This window comes from Belonocnema kinseyi, chromosome 3 (assembly GCF_010883055.1).
Source record: "Belonocnema kinseyi isolate 2016_QV_RU_SX_M_011 chromosome 3, B_treatae_v1, whole genome shotgun sequence".
Classification (NCBI taxonomy): domain Eukaryota; kingdom Metazoa; phylum Arthropoda; class Insecta; order Hymenoptera; family Cynipidae; genus Belonocnema; species Belonocnema kinseyi.
The window spans coordinates 67,264,162-67,289,016 of record NC_046659.1 but is presented as its reverse complement, the minus strand read 5'-3'; the positions used below and the strand labels follow the sequence as shown (position 1 = coordinate 67,289,016).

General features: G+C 28.3%; 1 protein-coding gene across 1 annotated transcript; it reads right to left on the bottom strand.

Annotated features, from left to right (window-relative positions):
* Positions 1-551: 551 nt before the first annotated feature.
* Positions 552-14,777, bottom strand: LOC117169502 (serine/threonine-protein kinase meng-po). Its single transcript, XM_033355911.1, has 2 exons — positions 14,466-14,777; positions 552-4,025 (listed from the first exon to the last, which is right to left on the bottom strand). Exon 2 carries the CDS (start codon positions 4,023-4,025, stop codon positions 2,865-2,867), a length of 1,161 nt encoding a protein of 386 aa, XP_033211802.1. The 5' UTR covers positions 14,466-14,777; the 3' UTR covers positions 552-2,864.
* Between the last annotated feature and the right edge of the window lie 10,078 nt (positions 14,778-24,855).

Genomic DNA, 24,855 nt, shown 5'->3' with positions numbered 1-24,855 from the left:
CAGGCAACAGCTGACCTAGAGTGGTTTTATAAAATTATACAAAGTTGCCTTGCATAAAGGGGTTGGTATGGTTCAAATCCCGGGTATCTAGGATTCGTCTCCATGGCGACAGCTACGACCACCCTTGGATGTTGACGGAACGTGAAACTGTAGCAAGCTGAATAATCTAAAATCCAATCAACTAATTAAACGTCGACTTAAAATTTAAATATACCATATTACTTTTTATTGTTTTATAAATTAAATAGATAATTACTCTTAAATAATAATGGAATGCTAATAAATTTTATAGTCGATCAAAATTATAATTAAAGGGAAAGCAGTTATGATAATCTTAGAGGAATGATTCTTACAATCTTTTAAAAAGTGTCCAGCTTTGTTTTATTTTGTTCAAGATAAATTTGAAAATTTATTATTGATACTGTTAAATTAAGACTGAAAAAGTACATTGATTCAGTTTGGAAAATTTAATATTTTCTGATTTTGGCCACAAAAACGTTTAATTCTTCACTTGTTGATGGTCCCTAAAAATAAAACTAAAAAATTATTTCTGTACAATATCAACTTTTATTTCAATATATACAAAACATCATTCTACACCTACATATACATACTATAATACACGTTTTTCTTCCCTCTTTTTGTCTATGGAATCGCTATTAGTTTGCGTCGTAAGTTTGCGTTTCAAAATGTACAAAATGTAGAAAGGTACGTACGACACAATCGAATGTTTTAATATAAATCCAGTAAGAATTTATCTTTATTCATCATTATCCACATTGTTTCATGAATTAAAGCCACAAAATTAAATCAAAAGATGAGTAGATCAGAGGTCTAAAAGAAATATATGAGTAATATTTTCGTAAAGCTTTTACGAATAATTTTGACTTATCGGTTTCGACACCGTTGTGTCTGGATAGTAAAACTAATTTCCTTAAGATTAAGTTTTATAGACGACGTATCTGTGAACATCGTTTTCTTACTCTGAATTAAAAATATAATTCTTGTTTCTAAAAATGCTTTAATAAAATGAAAGACTTTTCTTTAAGAAAAAATGTACTGCCTTATACAGTTCTATTACACACAATCTAGGTTTGAATTTCACAACAATGTAACGCTTTTACTTACACCCTTCAGTCCAAAATATCTCAATTCCTTTTATTACAGCCATGATATTGACGACACCGATAATAACATTGAGATCATTTTATATTTTTAGTTTTCTAGGAAAAAAACCATGAAAATAAAATTTGTTTCTTGTGCAGTAAAAATAGGACTAAAGGGCGTTTATCCACTCCATATCACCTGTATTATAAAATACCGATGGTTGAAACTTAACGTCGTATCGATGAGTATTTATTTCCAATATTATTTTTAAATTTACCTTATTAAGATTTGCTCACTACTTATATATTGGACCCAAGGATTAAATAAAAATATACGTTTAAAAAATACGTACTGGCATTGTTTCTTATATAATCTCATGATTGACTAGAGCAAGGTGGCACCCATTTCTTAGTACGCAGTCCTCAAGATTTTTAATTTTATTTCAATAGATGTAAGTCTGTTTTCTTAAATTTTAAGAGAAATATATAAATTAAAATGTAATATCCATGTTTTTAGTCGTGACTTACACTTAATTAGCAGTCATTTATGATCGATTTTATCGATCTGTGTCACATTTATACTTTAATTGACTTTGTGTAAATAGCGATTTTAAATACGAATATTGTTATATTTTTTTATTTTTCTGAAATTTCCTCCAAACTCTTACTGAAGAAAAAGCTCTCTATTTATGTAATGCAAGGAGGATTAATTTACAAACAAATAAAAATTTCATATGCACGACGTTTAGTTTCAAAGAGTAGAATTTCCACTTTCTTATAAAAACAACTGTTGACAGAAATTTCTGACAACAGTACTTTTTAGTGGCTTATACATGTTTTTACACGTCACATAAATCTCTAACAAGAATATGTGTGCTTTTAATATATAGGTATGTACATTGTCTACAATATTCGTAACATTTTTCCATATTTTTGCCTACTTCACTTAGTGGATTTTGTGACGGAGACGACCGCTTTTTGACTTACGTCTTCTCACCTCTATTTATTGTTACGGCGTGATTCATTAAAAACATATATATTTGGCAGAATCCGACACGTCTATGACCACTTGTGTAAGTGTAATCGCTTTCTTTAAATTACAGAAGAAACCTGATTCGAGTCTCGTAAGAAACGAATTTTTATTATTAGTAATGACAGTGTATCGTAAATTATTTTTGGAAGCATTATTGTCATTACGTATAGCCCACCAAGCGTCGGAATACGTCAAACGGGTATATTTATCTTGAGAGTCTTCTGAGGGGCCTTTGAACAGATGATATACTCATTAGGGGGAACATAAATATTTTCCGTCTGTTTCCGGGATATATTTTTCGAAAAAGGTTAATAGGCAATAAAGTTCTTCTGTACACGTAGACACCCTGCTAATTGGTATCAACAGTTGGTCAGGTTTAGAAATTGACTACTTGAACCTTATCTAAGTATAGAAATACTCTTGTTGGAGCATTTTTTCATATTCGAGTAGGTTTAACGAGTGTAGGATAATACTATAGGACTGATGTTTCATCTATCAGAAACGGTGAATGATCGAAGAAAAAATATTCATTCTGATTGATGAATAATCAGTCACCGGCTAGGTAATACGTAACATTAAATTTAACAGAGATCACAGAGACACTTTGGTTCATCACGATTTCAGCGTTTGGTATCTTTAAACGGTAGGCCGATGCCTACGAGGCTGAACTTTCGTTCCTGTTTCATTGTTTTCAGACACGGCTCACTCGAAGACTTAACCATCTCTCACATAGAATCTGTACCAAATCCACTGATCAGTCCCGATTCTCCCACGTTTGAATCACACTGCATCACCCATTCCCAAATCCTTTTGGTCACAACTTTCTGGTCTACAGTGGTTTCAAGGCCATAGCTGCTGAGAAGCTTCCTTAATTTGTTTTTGTTCTCATCAATATTATGCCGGTCATCAATCATAGTGTCCAAGTACATAAGACTTTCTGCCTTCTTCAGAAAGCTCTCGCTCACATCAACTGAAGTGGAGGTTGCACTATGGCTTATTTTATTGACAAACCAATTATCCTTCAGGTACTTGTTGATCTCCGTCACTTGTGGCCTCTTATCGGGTTTGTGTTCAAATATTCGCCTGAAAAACCTCAGGAGCCTCGGTGTGAATCTCCTGAAGTTTGGTGGAACATTCAGCCGTGTTTTTAACCATCGTTGAAAGGCTGAGTAATCCGGATCCTGAATAGGAACAGCACTTTGCCAAGGAGGGTTTCCAGTTAAACAAACAAAAAGGACAATACCGAATTGCCAACAATCAGCGCTCTTCTTGCAGGTGTACCTTTCATTTTTGATGACCTCGTGAATTTCCGGTGGCAAGAATTGCACCCAGGTGCAAGTGATTTTACTGACCAGAGATCCTTCCCGCTTTGTGCAACCAAAATCGCAGAGTTTGATTTTAGACATGTCTTGTGCAAATACAAGAATGTTTTCGAGTTTGACATCTCGATGTGCGAGTTGTTTTGAGTGCATAAAATCAAGAGCAGATGCTAACTGAGATGCGATTTTTTTGCAGACATCCTCAGATAATCCTCCGGCTCTTACGTTTCCTGCAAGGTCTCCAAAGGGGGCGAATTCTTGGGCGAAGACGTAGCAGTTTTCTGCTTTGAAGGCAACTGCGTACGAACTGAGGATGTTTGGATGAGGTGATAGGTGATAGGAAAAGTGAAATTCTCTAAAGAAATCTTTCTCCGAAGTCAGTTCTTGGTGCACGGCTTTTAAGACTACTTTGGTCTGAGTTTTTTTGTGGGTAGCCAATAAAACCTTGGCGAAACTACCTTCTCCTAGGGTTTTTTCTACATCGTACTCCTTTGTTAAATTCACCTCATCGAGGGGAACCTCCTGTACCTTGTGAATTGCAGACTCTTTTTTCTCGTGAAGCTTCATCTGAAACAAAAAGAGAAACTTATAGTTTAGTTTTTTGTCATATTTTTGGACTCGTATTTTATACTTTTGGTATCGAAATTAAATTGACAATCACAATTATTATAAAATTAACGAAAATGATTATAAAAATATGAAATTATTATTAAATGTTTTAAATAATTAATCCTTCAATTTTAAACTACTAAAATTTGTGCATTATGAAGAATTTAAATTAAAATTTTGTATTTGGGTGTTAAAATATAATTAGCTCGTACTGAAATTATTTTGAAAAAGTAAGCTCAATCTTATTTTCAGTTTATTAGTAAATTTGTTCAATTTAAAAGCTTGTCAGTCTTTGAATTGTGAAGCTCATTGCATGTGATTTTTTATACTATTCGTGAATAAAAATAAAATTGAATAGAACATGGAAGTATATGCTGCATTAGATTCTAATTAATTTTGATTTTATTATTGCCATGTGCCTAGGTTGAACGAAAGATAAGAAAAGAATTTCAATTAATAATAAAATTGTTTAATTAAATAAATTATGTACGTATTAAATAATTTCATAAAAAATAATTTTATCCATTTCAAATTATAAAAAGGGTGGGTGGCTCAGTTGGTTAGGGGCTCGGACTACGTTGGAGGTCCGCGGTTTTCGAGCCCTAAGACCGCTGTTTCGTTTGTCCAAAAATTAAAATTTTTAATTTCTTATTCAGTTTTTTTTTTTTAAATTCTAAAACACAAACTACGGCTTCTATCAAAAAGTGATTTCAAAAAAAGTCGTAGATCTCTTTATGTTGCACAAATTTTGTCGATTCATTTTTTTTGTATCTTGTATAGTTTGGCCGCAAAATGGAATCCTTTATTTTTCCTTATTTTTTGCGATCAAAATTTGAATTTTCAATTTTTCAATCAAATTTAAAAAGTTTTTGTGATAATCTTATAGGGCTTTCAAAAAGCAACGTTTTTCTTATTTGACTTTTTTTCTTATCTAACTATGAATATCCGCATATATAATTTTTAATCTTACAAAAAAGGTCTCAAAATTTTTCAAAATTCTCTAGATTTTTTATATTTTATCCCAAATAGTTGGCTAATGAATTTCACCTTCAGTTTGTGGTACTCAAAGAGTGTATAAAAGGTCAATCTAATAGAATAATTTTGTCAAAAGTTATCGTGCTTACAGACACACGCTCAGGCATACAACAAGCATACATACATACAGACAGACACATTCGTTAAAACCTATTTTTCGGATTCAGAATATTTCGAAACGTGGAGATTTGGCAAAGTATATGAAAAAAGTATCTGAAAGTATAATAGTTAAATATATTTGTTTAAGGCCTGCTTTCTCGTATAATACTTATTCAATGCATAATAAAATGATGTAAAATTGAAATTTCAAACAAAATCTATTTCCGTGTCCTATTCAATATTTATTTCTATTCAAAAGTGGTATAAACAACACACTTCAGTTCAGCTTTCAAACTCAAAGATTTACAAGCTCGTAAATTGAAGAAATTTTGCTACAAAATCGAAAAGGATTAAGCTTAATTTTTCAAATAACTCTAGGTCAAACTTATTATATTTTGGCACCCACAAATTGTAAATATTCAACAATCGACTGTTTCCAATTCAAACAATAAAAGCTGAAAAATATTTTTAGAAGAGTTAGAAAATTAACAATTGAATTTTAAATGCTAAAGTTTTCATATGATAAAACATTTTAGAAGTTGTGGAAAGTTACAAATAATTTGTCTTATTCTCAGACAGCTTTTTACTTCATCATTCTTTATGTCGAATTTTGTTTAGCAAAGTTGAAAATTTGATGTATGTGGTATAAGGGTCTTATTTTGTATTAAGTGAATGAAGAACCTAATAGACAATCTCAAGTCTTAAAATTATTTATTGATGAGGCTTTTAGGAAATATTTAGTTGACAAATATTGTGTTTTTCCAAATGATTTTTAAAATCTTAGTTTTACGAAAAAATTTGTCTTTTATGAGGTCCTTTTCCTTTCTTTATGAATTTGTATAGTAAAAAATCATAATGTTAAATTAATTATTTGAATAACAATATTTTGAAACTTTAAGCGTTTATATGTCGCAATAGTCTACACAGTGAATGTTACAATCTCAAGGATTTTTTCTTCAAATGGAGAACAAATCACGGAAACTGCGAATGTTTCCTAATTTAGGGGGTTGATTTATTCACTCTATCTAACGTAATAGTGCTTTTTGAAGAGCTATGCTAGTCTGTTTACGCAACATTTTCTTTTCTCTGGAGAAAAGTTAATTGAAATTCTAGTAAAGTATTTTTTATGTGGCGCCATCCATAAATTACATAACAGCTTTTAAGTGGGAGAATGTTCGGTAAAATGTTCAAATCTGTTAGATGGGGGCGGGGGTAAATTAATAGTGTTACGCAATATTTTGAACAAATCAACCCTATAGAAAATCCATGTATCTAACATTATAGCATATACCTAATTACAATTTAATTTAATTACATTAGCATTTTAATTTTTTTATCATTTTGTAAAATAATATACATACAAAAAAGTCTTCACAATTTTTGAAATTACTACTTTCTGCAAAAACATTCAACACTTTTAAAGTTTATCGGCTTGAGGCCAGATATTTAAAAAGATTACAAGGGAATTTCAGTAATCTGACGAAATTTGAAGGCTCTCAAAAAAAAGTATTTCAATACATTTCCAGGATTTCAAATTGTTTCATAGAACTTCGGATATTTTAAGGAATATTATTGAAAAGAATTAAGGGATTTCAAATATTTGAAGAGATTTTCAAATATTCAAAGGAATTTCAATAGATTTTAAGAATTGGAAGCGATTTCAGAGGATTTAAAAGATTTTCAAGGATTGAGAATATATTCATGCATTTAAAGGATTCCAAGAAAGTTTCAAGAGTTAAAAAAATGCCCAGGAATTTCAAGTAATATCATCAGGCTTGATTTATTTTTACTGGATTCGAAGAGATTTTCAAATATTTTAAGGAATTCCAATAGATTTAAAGAATTTGAAGAGATTTGAAAGGATTATAGAGATTTTAGGGTATTTTGAAAGATTCCATGGAATTATCAGAAGTCTCCCAAATTTTAAAGTATTTCAAAGGTTGGGAAATATTGTAGGATATTTTAAAGGATTCGAAGCCAGTTTCAAGATATTTTAAAAATTTCAAGGTATTTCAAGGAACAGCATTAAATTTTGTTCAGTTTTATAGGATTTTATAATATTTTAATAAGATTTTGAAGAATTTATTCAGAAGAATTAAAAGGTTACAGAGGATTTCAATGATTTGAAGAGTTTTTAAGATACAGTGAAACTCTTCTATAACGCCAATCTTGGGGCTGCCGGTGGGTGGCAACTAACTCATAATAGCCTGCTTCGCTTTTGTTTGTTCACGCCTGACTGCTCGCCTGAGTGACAGCCGCAGATCCCGCGCACCCCGCGCAGCTCCTGTTATACCAACATGCGGCGCGGCGTCAATTCTCGGTGGGGCTATAGAAGGGAGGGCTATTGAAGAGTTTCATTGTTTATGAAGATAATCCCAAAGATTTTAAAACAGCAAAAAATGTTAGGGTATTTGCAAAAAATATACATAAAAACAGAGTTTTTTCGCAATTTTGAAAATTACTAGATACTACCCAACAACAAAAAATCAACAATTATTTTTAAGTTTATCGTGCTTTGTGCTATTTAATAAATACATCCTTTTCCTAAGATTTGGAGATTTATTACTCTAGGTTTGACGGCAGATTAAACAGGAAGTATATATATCTACGAAGTTTAGTAAGGGCTTCCGATCTTCTATACGAATGTTAAAAATATAAACTCAAATTGTCTGATAAAAGATTTGACAAAATTTTATAATCTCGTTTTATGTTACGTATTAACGTTTATTTTTATCAATATCTTAGGTTATTTTAGGTCATGTTTAGCTTGTTGAAAAATCTAGAAAAATACATAACCAATATTAAATAGTTTACAATATGTGCTAGTATTTAAAAAAATTATTAAGCTTTTGATGAATACTGTTATACTGAAAATACTGGAGAAAATTACGTAACAGGCAAAAAATTATTTAAGTTATTTATGGGTGGCGCCTAATCGTGAAGAATAAAAAAATTAATTTGGACGTTAAATATCTGCACCTACAATTTAGTATCGTACAAGAAAGAATTTTCTGTAACTCAATCGAAGTGATGTAGGCAAGGTGAGCTTCTTATAGAGGCGACTTCATTCATTGATATCTAATATCTGTGTAAAAGCACAATGAAAAAGGAAAGATATCCTTGACATTTAGACATATTCTTAAGGTGAAGGTATTATGTATAGGGATGGATGCGAATAATCGATTTTTCAGGTTCACTCTCTCATTTGACCTACTATGTCACGTGCTACTGATACTTGTACTCGTTTGCAAATAATTAAGGGGGAGAAGGTCGATAGAACTGCGTCATAGGTACGTCATCGTTATCTCGCTCGATTACGTTTACGGGGGTTTGTCAGTTAAGCAACTAAAGTTACCTCAACATTATTATGTTCTCGATTGATTTGATAAAATTCTTTCATCTGTAAAACAAGTTCTGTTTTCTCAACAATGCATGTTTCTGCGACAGACACATCGTCTCGACTGATGCATTAACAAATACATCAAATGTTTGATAACTTTCTGTGAACATAACTCTGACGTCAAAGGATTTTCTACCAATACCACGCAGTAAGGAAGACAGTTACCTTGATTTATTTTAATTAACAATTGAAATATCCTGTAGAATATTTGACAAAGATGAATAAAAAGTTCATTCGAAAACACTTTCTATAGGTTGTCCCCATATATTGTACGATATTTAAATTATTTAAAAAACCAATCTCACTAGAGATTTGTCACTCTTCGACTCTGACATCAGGATAATGAAGGAAACAGATTGGATTTTTAATAATATAATTTGCAAAAAAATAATGTTCTCGGGTTGCACTCTGACGGAAAGCGATTTTAATCAGTTTTATAAATCATTGCTCAAACTGCCAATTACAAATGTGATGAACAAAAAATAATTCTTTCCATTATAAGTACTTAAAGTCAAAGAGGGATAGTGCAAATTTAAAGCTTTCTAATTATTTCTTTTAATATTTTAATGTGTGGTAATCTAAAGAAATTAACTATAGAAGGATTTTCTAAATAATAAAAATCTTATTTAGGTTTCTTCAATTAGCAATTATACTTTTTTGACATGTCTTTTACCCACGAGCTCTGAAAATAACCTTTTGCAATTAACATCAATTGATAAATATAGATTTTTAAAGAAATATTATGCCTGTAATATCAGGGTGGAGTGAAAATCATTAAATGAATCGAATAATTTTTAAATGTTTTTAAGGTACAATTTTTTGAAAATTTACACTACTTTTTTATTTATTTAGTTAATTGCACATCAAAGGAACATGAAATTATTTTGATAACCTTAATAAAAAATGTCGTAATTTTTACCCGTTTCAAGATTTCGTAACTTTTTTGGAAATAATTTTCGCACTTTAAAAATGCCCACATTTTTTTCATAACATTGGATAATGATATGCTTCTTCAGTATTAACTAAAAAATAAAAGCAAGAATTTTCAGTTTCTTCAAACAATTTTAACTTGCAAAATAATTTTTTTAATAACTAATTTTGTAAAGTTGTTTACTACAAAACGGCTTAATCACAAAAATTGGGTAATTGTTTACTTTTATGACTTTTCTGAATTTCGAATGAATGGCTATCTCTCAATGGCTCTACCTCAGAGTTTCACTGTAGTTTCATATTTCTCTCCGAAAATCTGAAAAATCACGTTCATAACCAATTAAAAGCATATATGATAAAGTATTTTTACGTGCTGATTACGAATATAACCTCGAAAATGTTCACAAATTACATTGTCAAGGTCAATTCGAAAAAATAGAGATCAAATTTCAAAACAGAGCAATGATTAGTTATTTTTCGAGTTGAAAAATGGGTCAAGTGTAACCGAAGTTCTCCTCTACATGTTGCAGGTAGAAAAATTACTATTTAAAACTGAAAAAATTGTAAAAAAATTAATAATTAAATAATGAAACAACGTTTATTTTAAATATAATTTTAATGTTGATTATAGTAATTTTAAATTGTATACTATTTTAATATTCCTAATCAGGCAAAAAGTTATTTACGTATTATATACATTTATTCGTATACCGTTTCGTTCTGAAATACGAGTAAAACAAAACAAAAATATTGTTTTATTTTCTTGTTCTTTTTTTTAGAAAAATACAATGTTTTTGTAAAAGAATGATAAAAGTGAGTATAAAGTAATAATTATTCCGTGGAAAGCTGAAACGTTGAAAAGAATCAGTTATTCAAATAAATTGTTTAATTTTTTTTTTTACAAAAATACAAATGTTTTTTGATCTCCTCGGACTGACGTTTTACTTTTTGCCTATAAAGCTGGCACTGAAAAAGATTGAAAAGGGGTCGGATGTGACAGAAGTTTCCCTTTCTATTTTTCAGCTCGAAAAGTCACCATTTAAAATTTTCCAAAACTGTACAAACATGTATAATTTATTAATAAAACACCAGTTATATAACATATTATTATTTTAATGTTCATTATAGCAACTTCTAGTTTACTGCTATTCTATTATTACAAATTAATCAAATGATAAAGATCAAATCAACCAAAAATTAGTGAGATTCATTAAATCAATTCAAATCTATTAATATTTAACTTTCATGAAATATTTGATCGATTCACATTTACTTAGGTATAATATTAGATTGAAACAAATGTTAATCGTTCAAAGATTTATTCTTATACTGTTTCGTTCTGAAAAATTTTATTTAATAAAAATGTCATACATTTTTTTTTCCTTCTATTTAAGATAAATGCAAATGTCTTTGTAAATTTTTTCATGAAAGTCACTATGAAGTGATAATAACTTAGAGGAAATCCGAAATGTTTCAAAAAATACGTTGTTCAAAAAAATTGTACGATTTTTTTTGGTCAAAAAATACAAATGTTTGTTGGCCTCCCCGTCTAGATCTGAAATATTGCGAAAAAATGTATGTTATGAGGGTTATTCTATACATTGCTCTATTGTTGGCCTATAATGTTAATGCGTGGTTAAATCGCTGCGATCGTTAAATTTCAAAGGATTTACGAGGTGTAGCGAGCGAAAGGACGTGCGTCGATCGATTATTTCTTTGGCGATTCCACATCTGGATTTCGGCCAAAAATGATTTTCTGTGCGAACTCGACCTACAGTTTGAGTTTACAGTCAAATTTACGGTCGTACCTCCAACCTAAATCTACTTAAAAGTTGGTATGATCGATACCAGTGGGAGGTTTTGGGGCTGGCTGTCCTGAAGACCTTTAGAGTCTCCAAATCGATAACAAGTTTCTATAATATCTCCCACTATTTAGTTCAATTACTGAAGTTAGTGACTCAATTATTAATACATTAAGACTTTAAAAGTTGCGTTCCCAAAAATGAAATACGTGAACTTTATAGGAGAATAAAAATTTCTTTGATCATGAAAGTCTTATTCATGCAAATATCTACCCAAATAAATTAACACTCTGGAATAAAAATTTATTGGAAAAAATAATTGTATAGGTTAAAAAATGGCAAGTTTAAGATCTTACATTTTCAAGTGTTTACGTGCTTGGCAACTGTACGAAACAAGGTCGCCCTTTTTGCGTTTTGTTTGCGCTTTTCTCAGCCCCAGATCCAGAGACCTTAACATTTTGGTTGCATAATGTGATCTTCAAGTGAAGTCAAAAACAGTTATGAAACATTTAATGTGGTTGTTAAGACATTTATTATCGAAGTTGTGATATATATTTTTTTCTATTTTCTTGGAAATGCAAGAATAACGAAATAAGTATTAAAAGTCCTTGTAAAAATTTATCACCAAGAATATATTATGTATTTGCATTATTTTGATCGAATTTATGATTTCGAATTGCAAGTTAGAATCTTTTAAAAACTTTATATAACTCACGGAGAAATCTCTGGAAATTTTTTTATTTTTGCACTATGTATGATTGTAGACAATTTCTGGCCGCATTTGTAAAAAAAGGAGATAGAGCATTGCGGAATTTAATTTCAGTGTTTTTAAGGGAAAATGGTATTCTATGACGTCATAAATTGCCCTTTTCTCATGTATTTTTTTCTTCTTCTTATTTTCATACTATTGAAAATTTTTTACTGAATTCAAAAAAACTTTTGTTTAAATAATGTAATTTTATTCATATTTAATTTTTAATGTAATTAAGAAGGGCGTCCTATATAATAGCGTTTGAGGCCCTGTTCTCCATTACATTATAAATGAAAAATTTATTAAATTGAAGTCTTTTAACAAAATAAAAAATTTATCGGCCCAGCCGGACGTATACTAATATACTTTCCGTCGTTTCTAAAAATTGTAGCCAAATATTTTCCTCAGTTTGAACATAAGAAAACAATCAAAAACATATGGGAAACGTAGCAATTTCTGGTGTCGGTCAGTTGTAATGCAAAGGAAAACTCAGTTCTTGAATCTAGAAATAATTGAGTAAAAATATTATATTCTAATTTGTTGGTTTCAGCTTTTAACACAAAAAAATCGTTGAAAAAAAGTAAAAAACTTGCGACGTAAGCTATAATCCGAGAGTTTGGAAAAAAGGACTCCTAATCCTTAGTTGGTGTCGTTCATCACTATCTGTCTCCACCCGGACGAAGACTTGTAATCTCGAAATGAGACAGTGACAAAATGTGAACAATAAGTCTTGAATTTATTTTTAAAAATGGTTTAATTTTGGGAAAAAATGATTTTGTCTTTTTTTTAATGTTCCGGTTTTTACCTACTGGGTTATCTTGGGAATTCGAATGCAAAGTATATATTTAACTTTTGCTTTGTCGTAGCTATTTGAGCGTCTGAGAACATGGACTTGAAATATGTTTATGATTGCAGATACGTGATTCTGAAATCACAGGGCCTAATCTTCATATTAGAAAATTAATGATGTTTATTATCAGTTAATACATTTTTTGTTTAGGAACTTGGTTTACTGTTTCTTTAGCGATCTAAAATGGGTAAACAGTTTGCACTACTAGACGCCTCCCTACTTAGGCTGAATATTTAAAAAAAGTATTTGATAAATAATTCATTATTCTGTAAATAATATCATAAATATAAAAAACAGCACTTGAGTTTGTTCTTTGGAAAAAGTGTTTAAAAATTTTATGAATTATTTTAATCTGGCCTGTAATCGGTCACCGTAGAATGCATATATCAGACATTCGTTCTAGTGACCTTAATTCATTTTTGGTCAATAGAGCACTCAGATTTACAGACAATTAGCAGTATTAGATTCTAGAATTGTTATTTTCGTTTAGAATCGTTTAGTTTGAATCACAATTATGCAATTGTTTGAGGGTTTTAAATCATTTACAGTATAAATATTAATTCTTAGAATATTAATTACCAGCAAAAACATCTGCCTAAAAATAATTATAATAGTAAATATAATTATATTATAATAAGCTTAAAATACTAAAATTTATTATATAAAAATACATGTCAAAATTCTATGAAGTGCCCTCTATACATTAAAAAAATGATTTTTCAGACGCCATTTTCAGTATTATAAAAATTGGCGGATTATATTTTCCATTTTCCTGCTATTTCATTGTTATAATTATTTATTTTTTTGCATGATTTTTACATTAACATACAATGTCAAAATTTTTATTTAGAAAATTATCTTCAATTAATTTAATTTATTATGTTAGTAAATATAATTTGCTGTTAATTGTATCATTTGTAATTCACTGAATATTTTCCTGTTTACTTGTACTGAAAAAATCCGGCTATTTACCCATGCTGATACTTTTTTCAACATTTCATAAATTAATTAGTAAAATATTGGACAAAGTGTTTGGATAAATAAAGCATTATTATTGGATTATTGTCAAAAATTGAATTTTCACATTCGCTTACTTCTACAGCCTAATCTATCTAACCGATTGACACCTGATTTTAACGAGAAATCTGCAGCCGAATTTTTGTTCGATAAGTATTTCAGTAATTTAAGATAATAGAAATTTAATTTGTTCCCATATACGAATTAATTTTGATGATCTAACGAGATTCTTAATAGTTCTTAATAATTAAACATGCGAGAATGGGAAGATACATGGCATTTTTGTTCAAGGTTCTTAGAATACACTTTGTACTTAAAACAAAAATATATAAATAAAAATGCGAAAGTAGGACATCGGAATAGATCAAAGCGTCACAGAAAATGAATTAAAATTCTACCAATATGATTTTATCTATGACACGTAAAAATAATAACCAAATATGTAAAAAGCTAGGAATACTATTTTTTGTAAGGAATAGTGGAAACTGCTTAAAAAGCATAAAGCGGTTCTTACCTTGATGTCACGATATACCAGGAAAATCTTCAGGAAAACAGAACTCCAAACAGAAATCTCTTTGTTAATTAACACAGTTTTCTATCGAAGAAGCTATAGTGCTAAGCAACTATCTACTCCTAATGTTTACATTTTTATTTCTGATTTTGGAAACTCCCACCCCAAAAACTACCGCAGCACTTTTACCTTTACACGCTTTATATATACCATCGACTTTTAAAAACGTCGACGTTTTGTTTCACTTAAGTATTTTGATAATAGTGGATGATCACAGATTATACTGAAGAAAATAGCACGATTACATTTTCGGTGCTACGCGTGTTTCGCGTCTGGAGCGTCGCGACGCCTCGCTTCGCTTTTATAGAGTCCGGACTGACCTAGCGCGCGCAGTCGTGGTGTATGGAAAAGGGTGGAAATCAGTGGGGCTTCGTGATAAAAAGCACTACTTATTTCTGTAGAGAGTGCTTTAAAAAAATAAAATAACTTTTCTACAAACTAGAGTATATTCTTATACGACATTTTATATCCTGATTCATACAATAAAATAAAAAATGTTGATTCTCCAGAATAAGGTCAACTAACAAGATTTCTATCATTCTATTCAAAAATTCTACACATGGAGTTTATTAACCGCGAAATAGCCGGGGTTAAAACTAAAACCGCAAACGAATGAGGAATGACCAGGGAATACAAATACGAGACGAATAAAATGTAAAGTTTTGGAAAATCTGATATTTTTATTAATCGTGATAACAAGACAAATTCATTTTTAATGTTTATAATATTTTCTTGAAAAGTTTTAGTCACTAGATCCCCCATATATTGCTCTCTATTAATAAAGATTACGATTATTTGCAGCATCATTTAAAAAATAAAAGTTTCAAAATAAGTCATTTAATTTCATAATAAAATTTATTTCTAAATGTTTCTAAATCTGAAAGTGGTTGTTTGATTTTAGGTAAAATTAGAAAAATTATAGTGTTATATAAGAGACATTTAGGATCCAAAGGATTTTTGAAACTTTTTAAAATTACGGAAGTTACGCCATGTTGAATTTCGACATCACATTTTTTTGAAGTATCTATATTTCTAAAACCATTTAAGGAATTTTAATAAAAATTGTATTTGTCATAGATAAAATTATACGCTTTAAATTAAAAATTAAAAAAAATTTAGTGGGACCGTTTGCTGCACACATTTTTTGACAAAACAGCCCGACGCGTATTTAAAATCCATAGTTTTTGTATGAAATACGATATATACTAATGTGCGATTACAATTACTCAAAAATAGGTGTATTTTAAAAACTATTTAAACAATTTTTGTAAACAAATACACATTTTGACCATTTTTTCATGATTTTCTTGTAGCCAAATAATTCTGTCTGGTTACAAAAAAGAAATTCACGTGGCTCAAAACAAAACAGATACCAGGATGATACTTTTATTTCTAGACGACTTTTTCTCTGAGGGTCCATAATAATTATGAGCATTAAAGTTCATAAACAATTTTTCTTAACAAACACAAATTGCGATAATTTTTTTCATAACATTGACTAATCTTTTTTTGTGAACTGAACTAGTACTGTCTTGTCAAAAACACTGACTGTCATTTTTTTCAGAGCGTCAAAAGCTCTTAATTATAATTGTAAGATTTTGTAAAAAATGGTTTATTTTAATGTACAAATATTTTATATAGACAAAATGGTCGGAATGTGTACTTTTTTACAAAAATTGTTTAAATAATTATTTAAAGTCGGCTATTTTTGACTAATTGTAATCGCACATTAGTATCTAACCGACTGAGAATAATTTTTAGTTAGTTATTATATCGATTTATATTAGTTTTAAATGGTACGTGTCGGGTGGTTTTGTCAAAAAATGTGCTCTTTCCCCACTGTGCGACACATTATCTCATGATCTGGAAGTCACGTCAATTTTTTTAAATTAAAGGTGAAATTATAAGGAATTAAATTCTCTTAACAAGAAATGAGACATTTTTTCTCTTTTTCACGAAAAACTAAATCCAAAATTTTTCTGGACATTTTTTTGGTCAAAATTAATATTTTTTTTTTGAATTCTGAATTTAAAGCGTATAATTTTATCTAGAACACCCACAATTTTTATTAAACTTCCTTCAATGGTTTCAGAAATATAGATATTTCAAAAAAATGTGATGCCGAAATTAAACATGGCGTGCAATTTTGAAAATTCTCAAAAATCCTTTGGACCCCAAATGTATTTTATATAACACTGTAATTTTCTAAAGTTTACCTAAAATCGCACAACCACATGCAGATCCTGATATTCCTGAGCAGAAAATTTTAATTTTAAAATGTATTTTAATAATGGGAAATAATTATGTTCTTAAGATTTTGCTATCACACTATCATTTAAAATCATTTTCACACTTTAAAGAGATGAGAAGAATGAAATTATGGGCATCAAAAAATTGCAGATACCGAGATTAAGATTTCTTAATTTTAAGTTTTGAAGATTTTAAATTATTTGAAAATCAAATTTAGATTTTTTTATTTAGAAAAAAAAGAGGTTTCTAAAAAATTTAAAAGGTTTAAAAAGGATGATATTTAGAATTATATACATTAAATTGATTATTGGACCTTAAATAGGATTTTGAATTTGATTTTAATCGAATTTAAATTTCTTGAATTTTTGTTTCGAGAAGATCCAAATCAAATTCTTAAGATTCCTGGAAAGCTTCTAAATGATTTTTTAATTTAAAAAGTAAAAACATTAAGAAAAATTGAAAAAGATTCAAAGAATTTAAAATTATTTTCAAAAATTTCGAAAATGAATGTAGAAGATTTTAAAGCAAAATTATTCAATTTTGCAAGATTAAAGAGTCTAAGAAAAAATTGGAGTAAGATTCAGAGATATTTCGAAGTTTTAAAAAGATTAAATACAACTGCAACATTTTAAATTTTGCAAGATTAAAAAATGATAGAGAAAATATCAAGTAAGTTAAAAAAAATTTAGAAGTTTTGAAAAAGTGTATAAATAATTGAAAAAATTCAGATACAATTTTCAATTCACTAAAGAGGGCCACATTCGTGTCTCGAAATGTCTGAAGCAATTGTAATGTAATTGTTTATGGCACTTGACACAATAAATTACAAAAATGTTATTCTGTCTAAATATAATAAGATATCACAATACATAAAATTACACATGGGAAAACCTGATATTAATTGCGTTTTATTCGTGTTTCTAGCAGGAGAAGATTTGATGTTTACAACTGGGACAAAAGCCGGGAAATAGCCGCGAATTGGGTGGGCGAAAATTAGCTGATAAGCTATGCACAATTCGAAGCGCATGTATCAATTGGTAATATTTAAAAAAAATAAAAATTAGAAAAAAAATTGGATGAATGAGCATTTTGCCCATATTTATTTCTGTAGAAATAGCTGGGTTTTTCCGTAAACATACAGACTGTCTAATTAATGTCACATATTTCAAATTCTCCTAACTTATTTTTAAAATATGAATAATTGTATCAGTCTGAAATTTGGTAATTGATAAATACGAAACAGGATAATATTTGGTCGACATTAAGATTTTTTTTTTAATTACAACTAATCTGACAACTCAACATTGTTTTGCAAAGACGCAATAATCTCAATTCTGATTGATCACCTCAGAGACCATTCAATTTTTGCAAAATTTGGAATGCATTTGGCGTGAAGTGTTCAGATGAAAAGCATTTTCAAAACAGAAATACTTTATTTTTGAATGTATTGTTTAAAAATATTCTTATTTTTGAGGCAACAATTTGAAAAATAAAGTAAAATTTTTAATTGCTATTGTATTCATTATATTCATTGTATTGTCCTGTAATTATTTTAAAATATTTTTAAATATATAAAAGCACGTCTGCCTTGTCCATGTAGGTTTTTACTCTGTTTAAATAGTGTAATTTTCTTTTTTTTTAAATGTAACTGAGAATAGGACTTTTTTGCCTTGACTAAGATTGAATTCATAAAATTGCACTATTTAAACAAAATAAAAACTCAAATGGGCCAGACAGACGTGCGCATGCCTTTATAGGTTGGCAAACTTCCAATTTGAAGTAATTAAATGTTAAAGTAGCTTAACTTCAACTTTTTTTTTATTTTCTCACGTTTCAATGTTATGTGTTGAAAATTCCAAAGTGTTCATTTTAGTAAGTTTTGATTATAAATTTTTTACTCATACAACTAAAACTATTAGGGTTTGTAGAGTAAAAAATGTTTAACTTTGAGTGCATGCACTTTGAAAGTTTAGGCTTCTTAACGTTTCTCATTTGCAGATTTTCTGATTTCGAAGCCTTCGAATTTGAATTTAATTAAATTCTTAAAGAATTTCATTAATGGACATTTTTTAATTAATAAAGGACCCTATTTCAAATGCTGCAGACTAAAAATTGGATAATTATTTTGCGGGTATTCAGTTGGAAACATTTTAAGTGAACTTTTATTTTCAATATTCAATATTTTTAAAATGTTTTTTTGGGTAAAATTTTCAAGTTGGAATTTGTGATCGATCAAATCTTTTAATTTGAAAGAAAATAAATGCAAGAAAGTATTTTTATTCACAGAATTTGATATTATTCATTTATAAAATTGCATCAATCTATAATATTAAACAATTTTTATAATTAAAGATTTTAAATTGATTGATCATCAAGGTTTTAAAATTATAGTTATTGTTTAAAACTTGGACATTTAAAATTAAAAAACACAACATTAAACCTATTAATTCATTTTTTTTTAATTCTACATAAGTTTGAAATATTCCTATTTTATATATAAGCCACTTGCAAATAAAACTTTTTTCTCAGATTTGAGTCGTCACTTTATTTTAATCAAACCTCATTTGCGAGGAAACAACCTCATGTTACAAAAGTCGTCGATATAAAAATGAAACGCTTTTTATGTTTAAAATCATCACAGTATCCGTTGTCGTTAAAAAGGTGAGAATATGAGTTTTTTTGCAAAAATAGGTGACATGGAAATGCCAAAAAAAAAATTTAGTGAGATAAATAAGCAAATCATTCTTTATAAATATGTAAAAAATTAAATTATTATTATTATTATAATAATTATTATTATCACAACAAGTCTAAACAAAGTTTCCAAGGAGCCTTAAGGTATATTAAGCTTTATAAGAATAATAATAATAATAATTATTATTATCACAACAAGTCTAAACAAAGTTTCCAAGGAGCCTTAAGGTATATTAAGCTTTATAAGAATAATAATAATTATTATTATTATTATCACAACAAGTCTAAGCAAATTTTTCAAGGAGCTTTAAGGAGGTTACAAAAGTTTCTTATTAAACTTTAGAATATCTCAATTAAATAATCTATATTTAGATTTTTATGAAATGCATATTAAAAGAAAGCTTAGAACAGAAAAGTTCTACAAGATTTGAATTGAAAACAGTACATTATGCAACAAGGGGCGAAAGGAGCAGATTTTACCCGCAGATGGGTTTACTACACGATCTTCTCGCGGTGGCAGTGATTACCCAAGGGAAAATCTACTTTGGTCCCGTGTTGCATATAATATTTCGAGTCATGTAAGATTTAGATAAATGTCGAAGAAAACTTTTCATATTGGGAAATTATGCTGGAAGTACTATACATAAATTTAAATGGCTATAATTTTTATTTAAAAAACCATTTTGAATTGAAAAAATTTCTTTTTAAATGCCCTTATTATCAATTATTTATACAAAATATCTAAAATACTGAAAATACCCGTTTTATTTATATGTGTGTATTATTGAATTGAAAAAGTAAATTTGACTAAAAGAATTATTGCCGGATTGTTAAAAATCTTAATCCTTAAATTGATTTAATAAAGACAAATTTTATATTTTAGTTTGACGAATGTTGAAAATGGTTTCAACCACATTTAAAATAACATAAACGAATGTTTTGTTTTTCATGGTGGAAACTCATTAGAACTTTTCAAAGTTATTGAATATTGCATTAAAAACGGAATACGGAATAAGAACATTTTTCTAAGACAAGATTGATTTTAATTAAAATCAGTGTTCTTCATGACAGTAGTGCATGTAACATCCGTGGCAGAATCGTGGGCGTTTATTTTTCAAGAAACAATCAACAGAATTTGCTTGCGGGGGTGACATAGATAAAAATAAATGTATCGACAGGTATAAGATTTATATTCCAAGCATCATTTTCCCCCATATTTAATTAAAAATGGCACACTTCAATATCCACTAGTTACAGTTATTCGATACTTCCATAATAGAATAAAACAGAATAGAACAGAATCTTAATAATAGAAGCTGCGGCAAGTAGCAGATTTATGCGCGCGTAGCGCGAGTTCAAGTTTCTGAACTTTCACTTTCTATCTTTAAACATATAAACAATTGAAGAATCTGCTATTAAACAAAAAATTTTAAATATTAGATTTAGAAAATATCTGAAAATTAAGTAATAACTAATAATTAAGAATTGAAATCGTTGGAAATTAAAAAAATATATATTGTATGATTTTGGACTGAAAACGTGCCAAATCAAAAAATTTGTTTGTAAAATTTGGAATACTAGTAGGAATGCTAGAGGAAGTCAAAATAAAAAGCCTTTTTTAATCTCACATGAGCTTTGATTTTTGCTGTCTAAAACATATTTTTCCAACTACGTATATATAAATGACTATAAAATCCGTACTCTTCAAAGCAATGAAATAATACTAGAGGTGAAAAGGATTTTTTTTCTCGAATCAAGAAATCTTTTCCACTCTTGCATCAATTTTGAATTAAGTTAATTAATAAAGTTTTACTATAAAATACTGATTTTTTCAAATATTATAAATGATCATAACTTCCTTGTCCTTAAATAAAATGTATTAATATTTTAGGTTAATCGATTCATTCGGAATCAAGAAATAGTTTATATTCTTGCACAAACTTTGGGTTATATTAATTACTTTAAGTTTTACTATAAAAAACCGGCGTTTAAAACCATATAAAGTATGTACTTACAAAAATTTAATAAATATTTTTATGAATCCTTTGGTGAGCTTTAAGTTATTAGCAATGAAAAGAAAAAAAGAGAAAAAAGCCTGAAAATTTCATCAATTTATCTAAAACTTTTTTCATGTAATCGTATTCACATAAAAGTCTGACATCGACGCATCTATACGCACATCCTTACATACATCTCAACTTCCATGCATTCGGATAATCGTTTAGAACAGTGTATTAGAAATGTTTTAATTAAGGATCGCTTCATTCAATTAATTAAAAAATTTCAGAAATTGTTACCTTTTTAAAGCTTCTGCTATGAGAAGAAAAAGGAAAATAATTCAAATAGAATGAAAAGGATTTAAGCTTGTATGATTTCTACATTAAAGCGTTTAAAAAAACTGACAGAAGTTTTGAAAATATGTATGCAAAAATGAACGATTTTATTTTCAATTGAGGAATGTCTGTATGAAATGATTTCAGATTAGAATTTCGAAAATTTTGAAACTTTCGAAATGGAATAATTACAGATTATAATTTTGAAACTTGAATAATTTAAAATTAAAATGAATTCAGCTTGTATTATTTCTAATTGAAAGTTTTCATAATTTAATCATTAAACCCTTTGGGATCGTCCATATATTACGTAAGACATTTTTCTTTTGTTTATATCGCTGTGTCCTTTTCAACTTGATAAAAATATTATTTTCGTCTTTATTCAAACAACAGAAAAACGTCTTACGTAATATATGGACAATCCCTTTGAACTTTTGAGTTTTCAATTCGAAGCGATTAAAATTTCAGAATTTGAAATAAAAAATTAAATTGAATTTTTTGAAGCCGAATATTTTTGAGTTCCAGAATCTTTCAATGTTATTACAGAAAAAATTAAAATTTAACATTAAAATTGATCACAAAAATTTTGTTAAAATTAAAAATACATTCAATGTAATTTTCAACATTCGAAATGGAAAATTTTTCAATTATAAACCTTTAGAATTGAATGCTGATACAAGTTTTAAAAAAAGTAATTTCAAATGTCATACCTTAAAAATAAAGAAATTTGTAATGTGAAACGTTACAAATTAAACGAATGCGAACTTTATTTAAGACTAAAAAAATTGTTAGTCACCACAAATTGTGATATTAAAACTTGTTTAAACTGAAACCCTATAAAATTTAATTTATTTTAAGTAACTTTAAATTGTTTGGAAATTAAAAAGGTTTAATTTTTAAATCATACTTTTCAAGATTTCACTGTTTCAATTTCAATTACAAAATTAAAAGTTATGAAATGAAGAAAATGAAAATTTAGAACCCTAAAATTGTAAGAATTAAAAATTAAAGAAACTATTCATTTACTGAGGTATCAATTTCCAATATTTTAATTTTCATTTATTAAAGCACATTTTTTATCGTTTTAATTTCAAATCGTATAATTTTTGCTTCCTCATCGAGGAAGCTTTGCAATGGTAAATGTGTGTGAGGATCCGTGTATGCATGTGTGAGTGTCACACTTTTTTGACAGTTCAAGATAAATTGACGACATTTTAAGGGTTTATTTCTACTACTGATATTTCAAAACTGACCAACGGAATTCTAAAAATATTCATTACATTTTTTAGCACTTTACGTTAGTTTAAAAATCGTTTTTTTGTAGTAAATATTTTTTTAAAAACATAGTTCGAAGCCGAAGTAAGAGTACACAGGATTCCTTGGTTCGAGAGGAATAATTGATTGGCTTATAATATTAATGAATTACATTAAAGAGTAAAGAAGTTATGGTCATGTATAACCTTTGGATAATAGATTTTTATAGTCAAAGTTATCTCATTCCTATAATTTTTAGTTGACGCAAGATAAGAAAAGATTCGTTGATTCGACATGAATCGATTTACCTATAATATTAATACATTGCATTGAAGTTTAAGGAAGTTATGGTCATTTATAATATTTGAAAAATCATTTTTTTATAGTTAAACTCTTTTAATTAACGTCATAAAAAATTTATGCAAGAATGGAATAGATGTCATGATTCCATACAAATCGATAAACCTATAGTATTAATTCATTGATTTGAAGGGCACGGAATTTAAGTTCATTTATATAATTTGAAAAATCGGTTATAAACAGAAATTATGTTTTCATTAACATAAATCAAATTTAAAGTCAGAATATGAAAGGCCGTTTATTTTACCTTTCTCAATGAAAAAGCAAATATATGTGTGAATTATTCATAATAAAGAAGCAAGGTGTTCATTACTTGAGCAACATAAAATTGTAAATACAAAGAAAGTTGAAATATCTAAGATCGAATTCACAGCTAGTTAAAACTTCATTTAGAATTATCATTAATTATGAAATTCTCGAGTCAGGTATCTTACAATTTTAAACGATTCATTTTTTAAATAAGATTTCTATTTATGATTTCCGTCTTAGAAAGTGATTAATTTTGAGCCTTTTAATTACAAATTGCTTTTTTACATTCTCATTTTAAGTTGAGATTTTAATTTAAAAATTGGGCAATTATCAAATCTTTGAGTTTGATATTCTACGTCTTCAAAGAAATAAAAAAGTCAATTTTTAGTGAAATTGTCCTGGCAGTTTTAATATTTAAATTTAAAACTAGAAGAATGTAAAATTTGAAATTGAAAACCTAAAAAATCAAACCTATCTAGAATTGCGCATTCAAAAATAGAATGTAAAACTGAAATTATGTATATAAATTTTTGTGGTGATAAATAACATATTATTGAGTATTATACTTGGTAGTATCAATTGATATTTAAAATTATTGGATTCATTTTTTAACTGAAAATTTTATTTTTGTAAAGAAACAATCTCATTTTCATCGTTTAAAATTAAAGAATTTTAAATATTGTAAACCTTTAAAGTTAAATTATTCAGAAAAAGTTGAAAATGAGATGCCTTTTAATTGGAAACTTGAAAAGCTAAAGAATTCAAAGTTTAAGAGTTATTAATTAATCAATTTCAAACATCGTTTTATAATTGAAGTATTCTAGAATAAGAATTTTGAAACATAGGGTAAACAGATGTATTACCGACACATTAGAAAAAATACCCGATATGATTTTTGGGCTTTAAACCTTAACGTCAAAGATCAACCTCTCTCTTCCACGTAAATACAACTTTGTCTGCAAATAAATTTTTCTAGAATTTTTCAATGGAAATACAGTCTCTGATTTTTGGGCTCCTCGAAAATACCCGATATGATTTTTGGGCTTTAAACCTTAACGTCAAAGATCAACTCCTCTCTTCCACCTGAATAAAACTTTGTCTGCAAATAAATTTTTCTAGAATTTTTCAATGAAAATACAATCTCTGATTTTTGGGCTCCTCGAAAATACCCGATATGATTTTTGGGCTTTAAA

Coding starts and splice junctions, on each gene's coding strand:
- LOC117169502 (XM_033355911.1), bottom strand. CDS start 4,025: ATGAAGCTTCACGAGAAAAAAGAGTCTGCAATTCACAAGGTACAGGAG.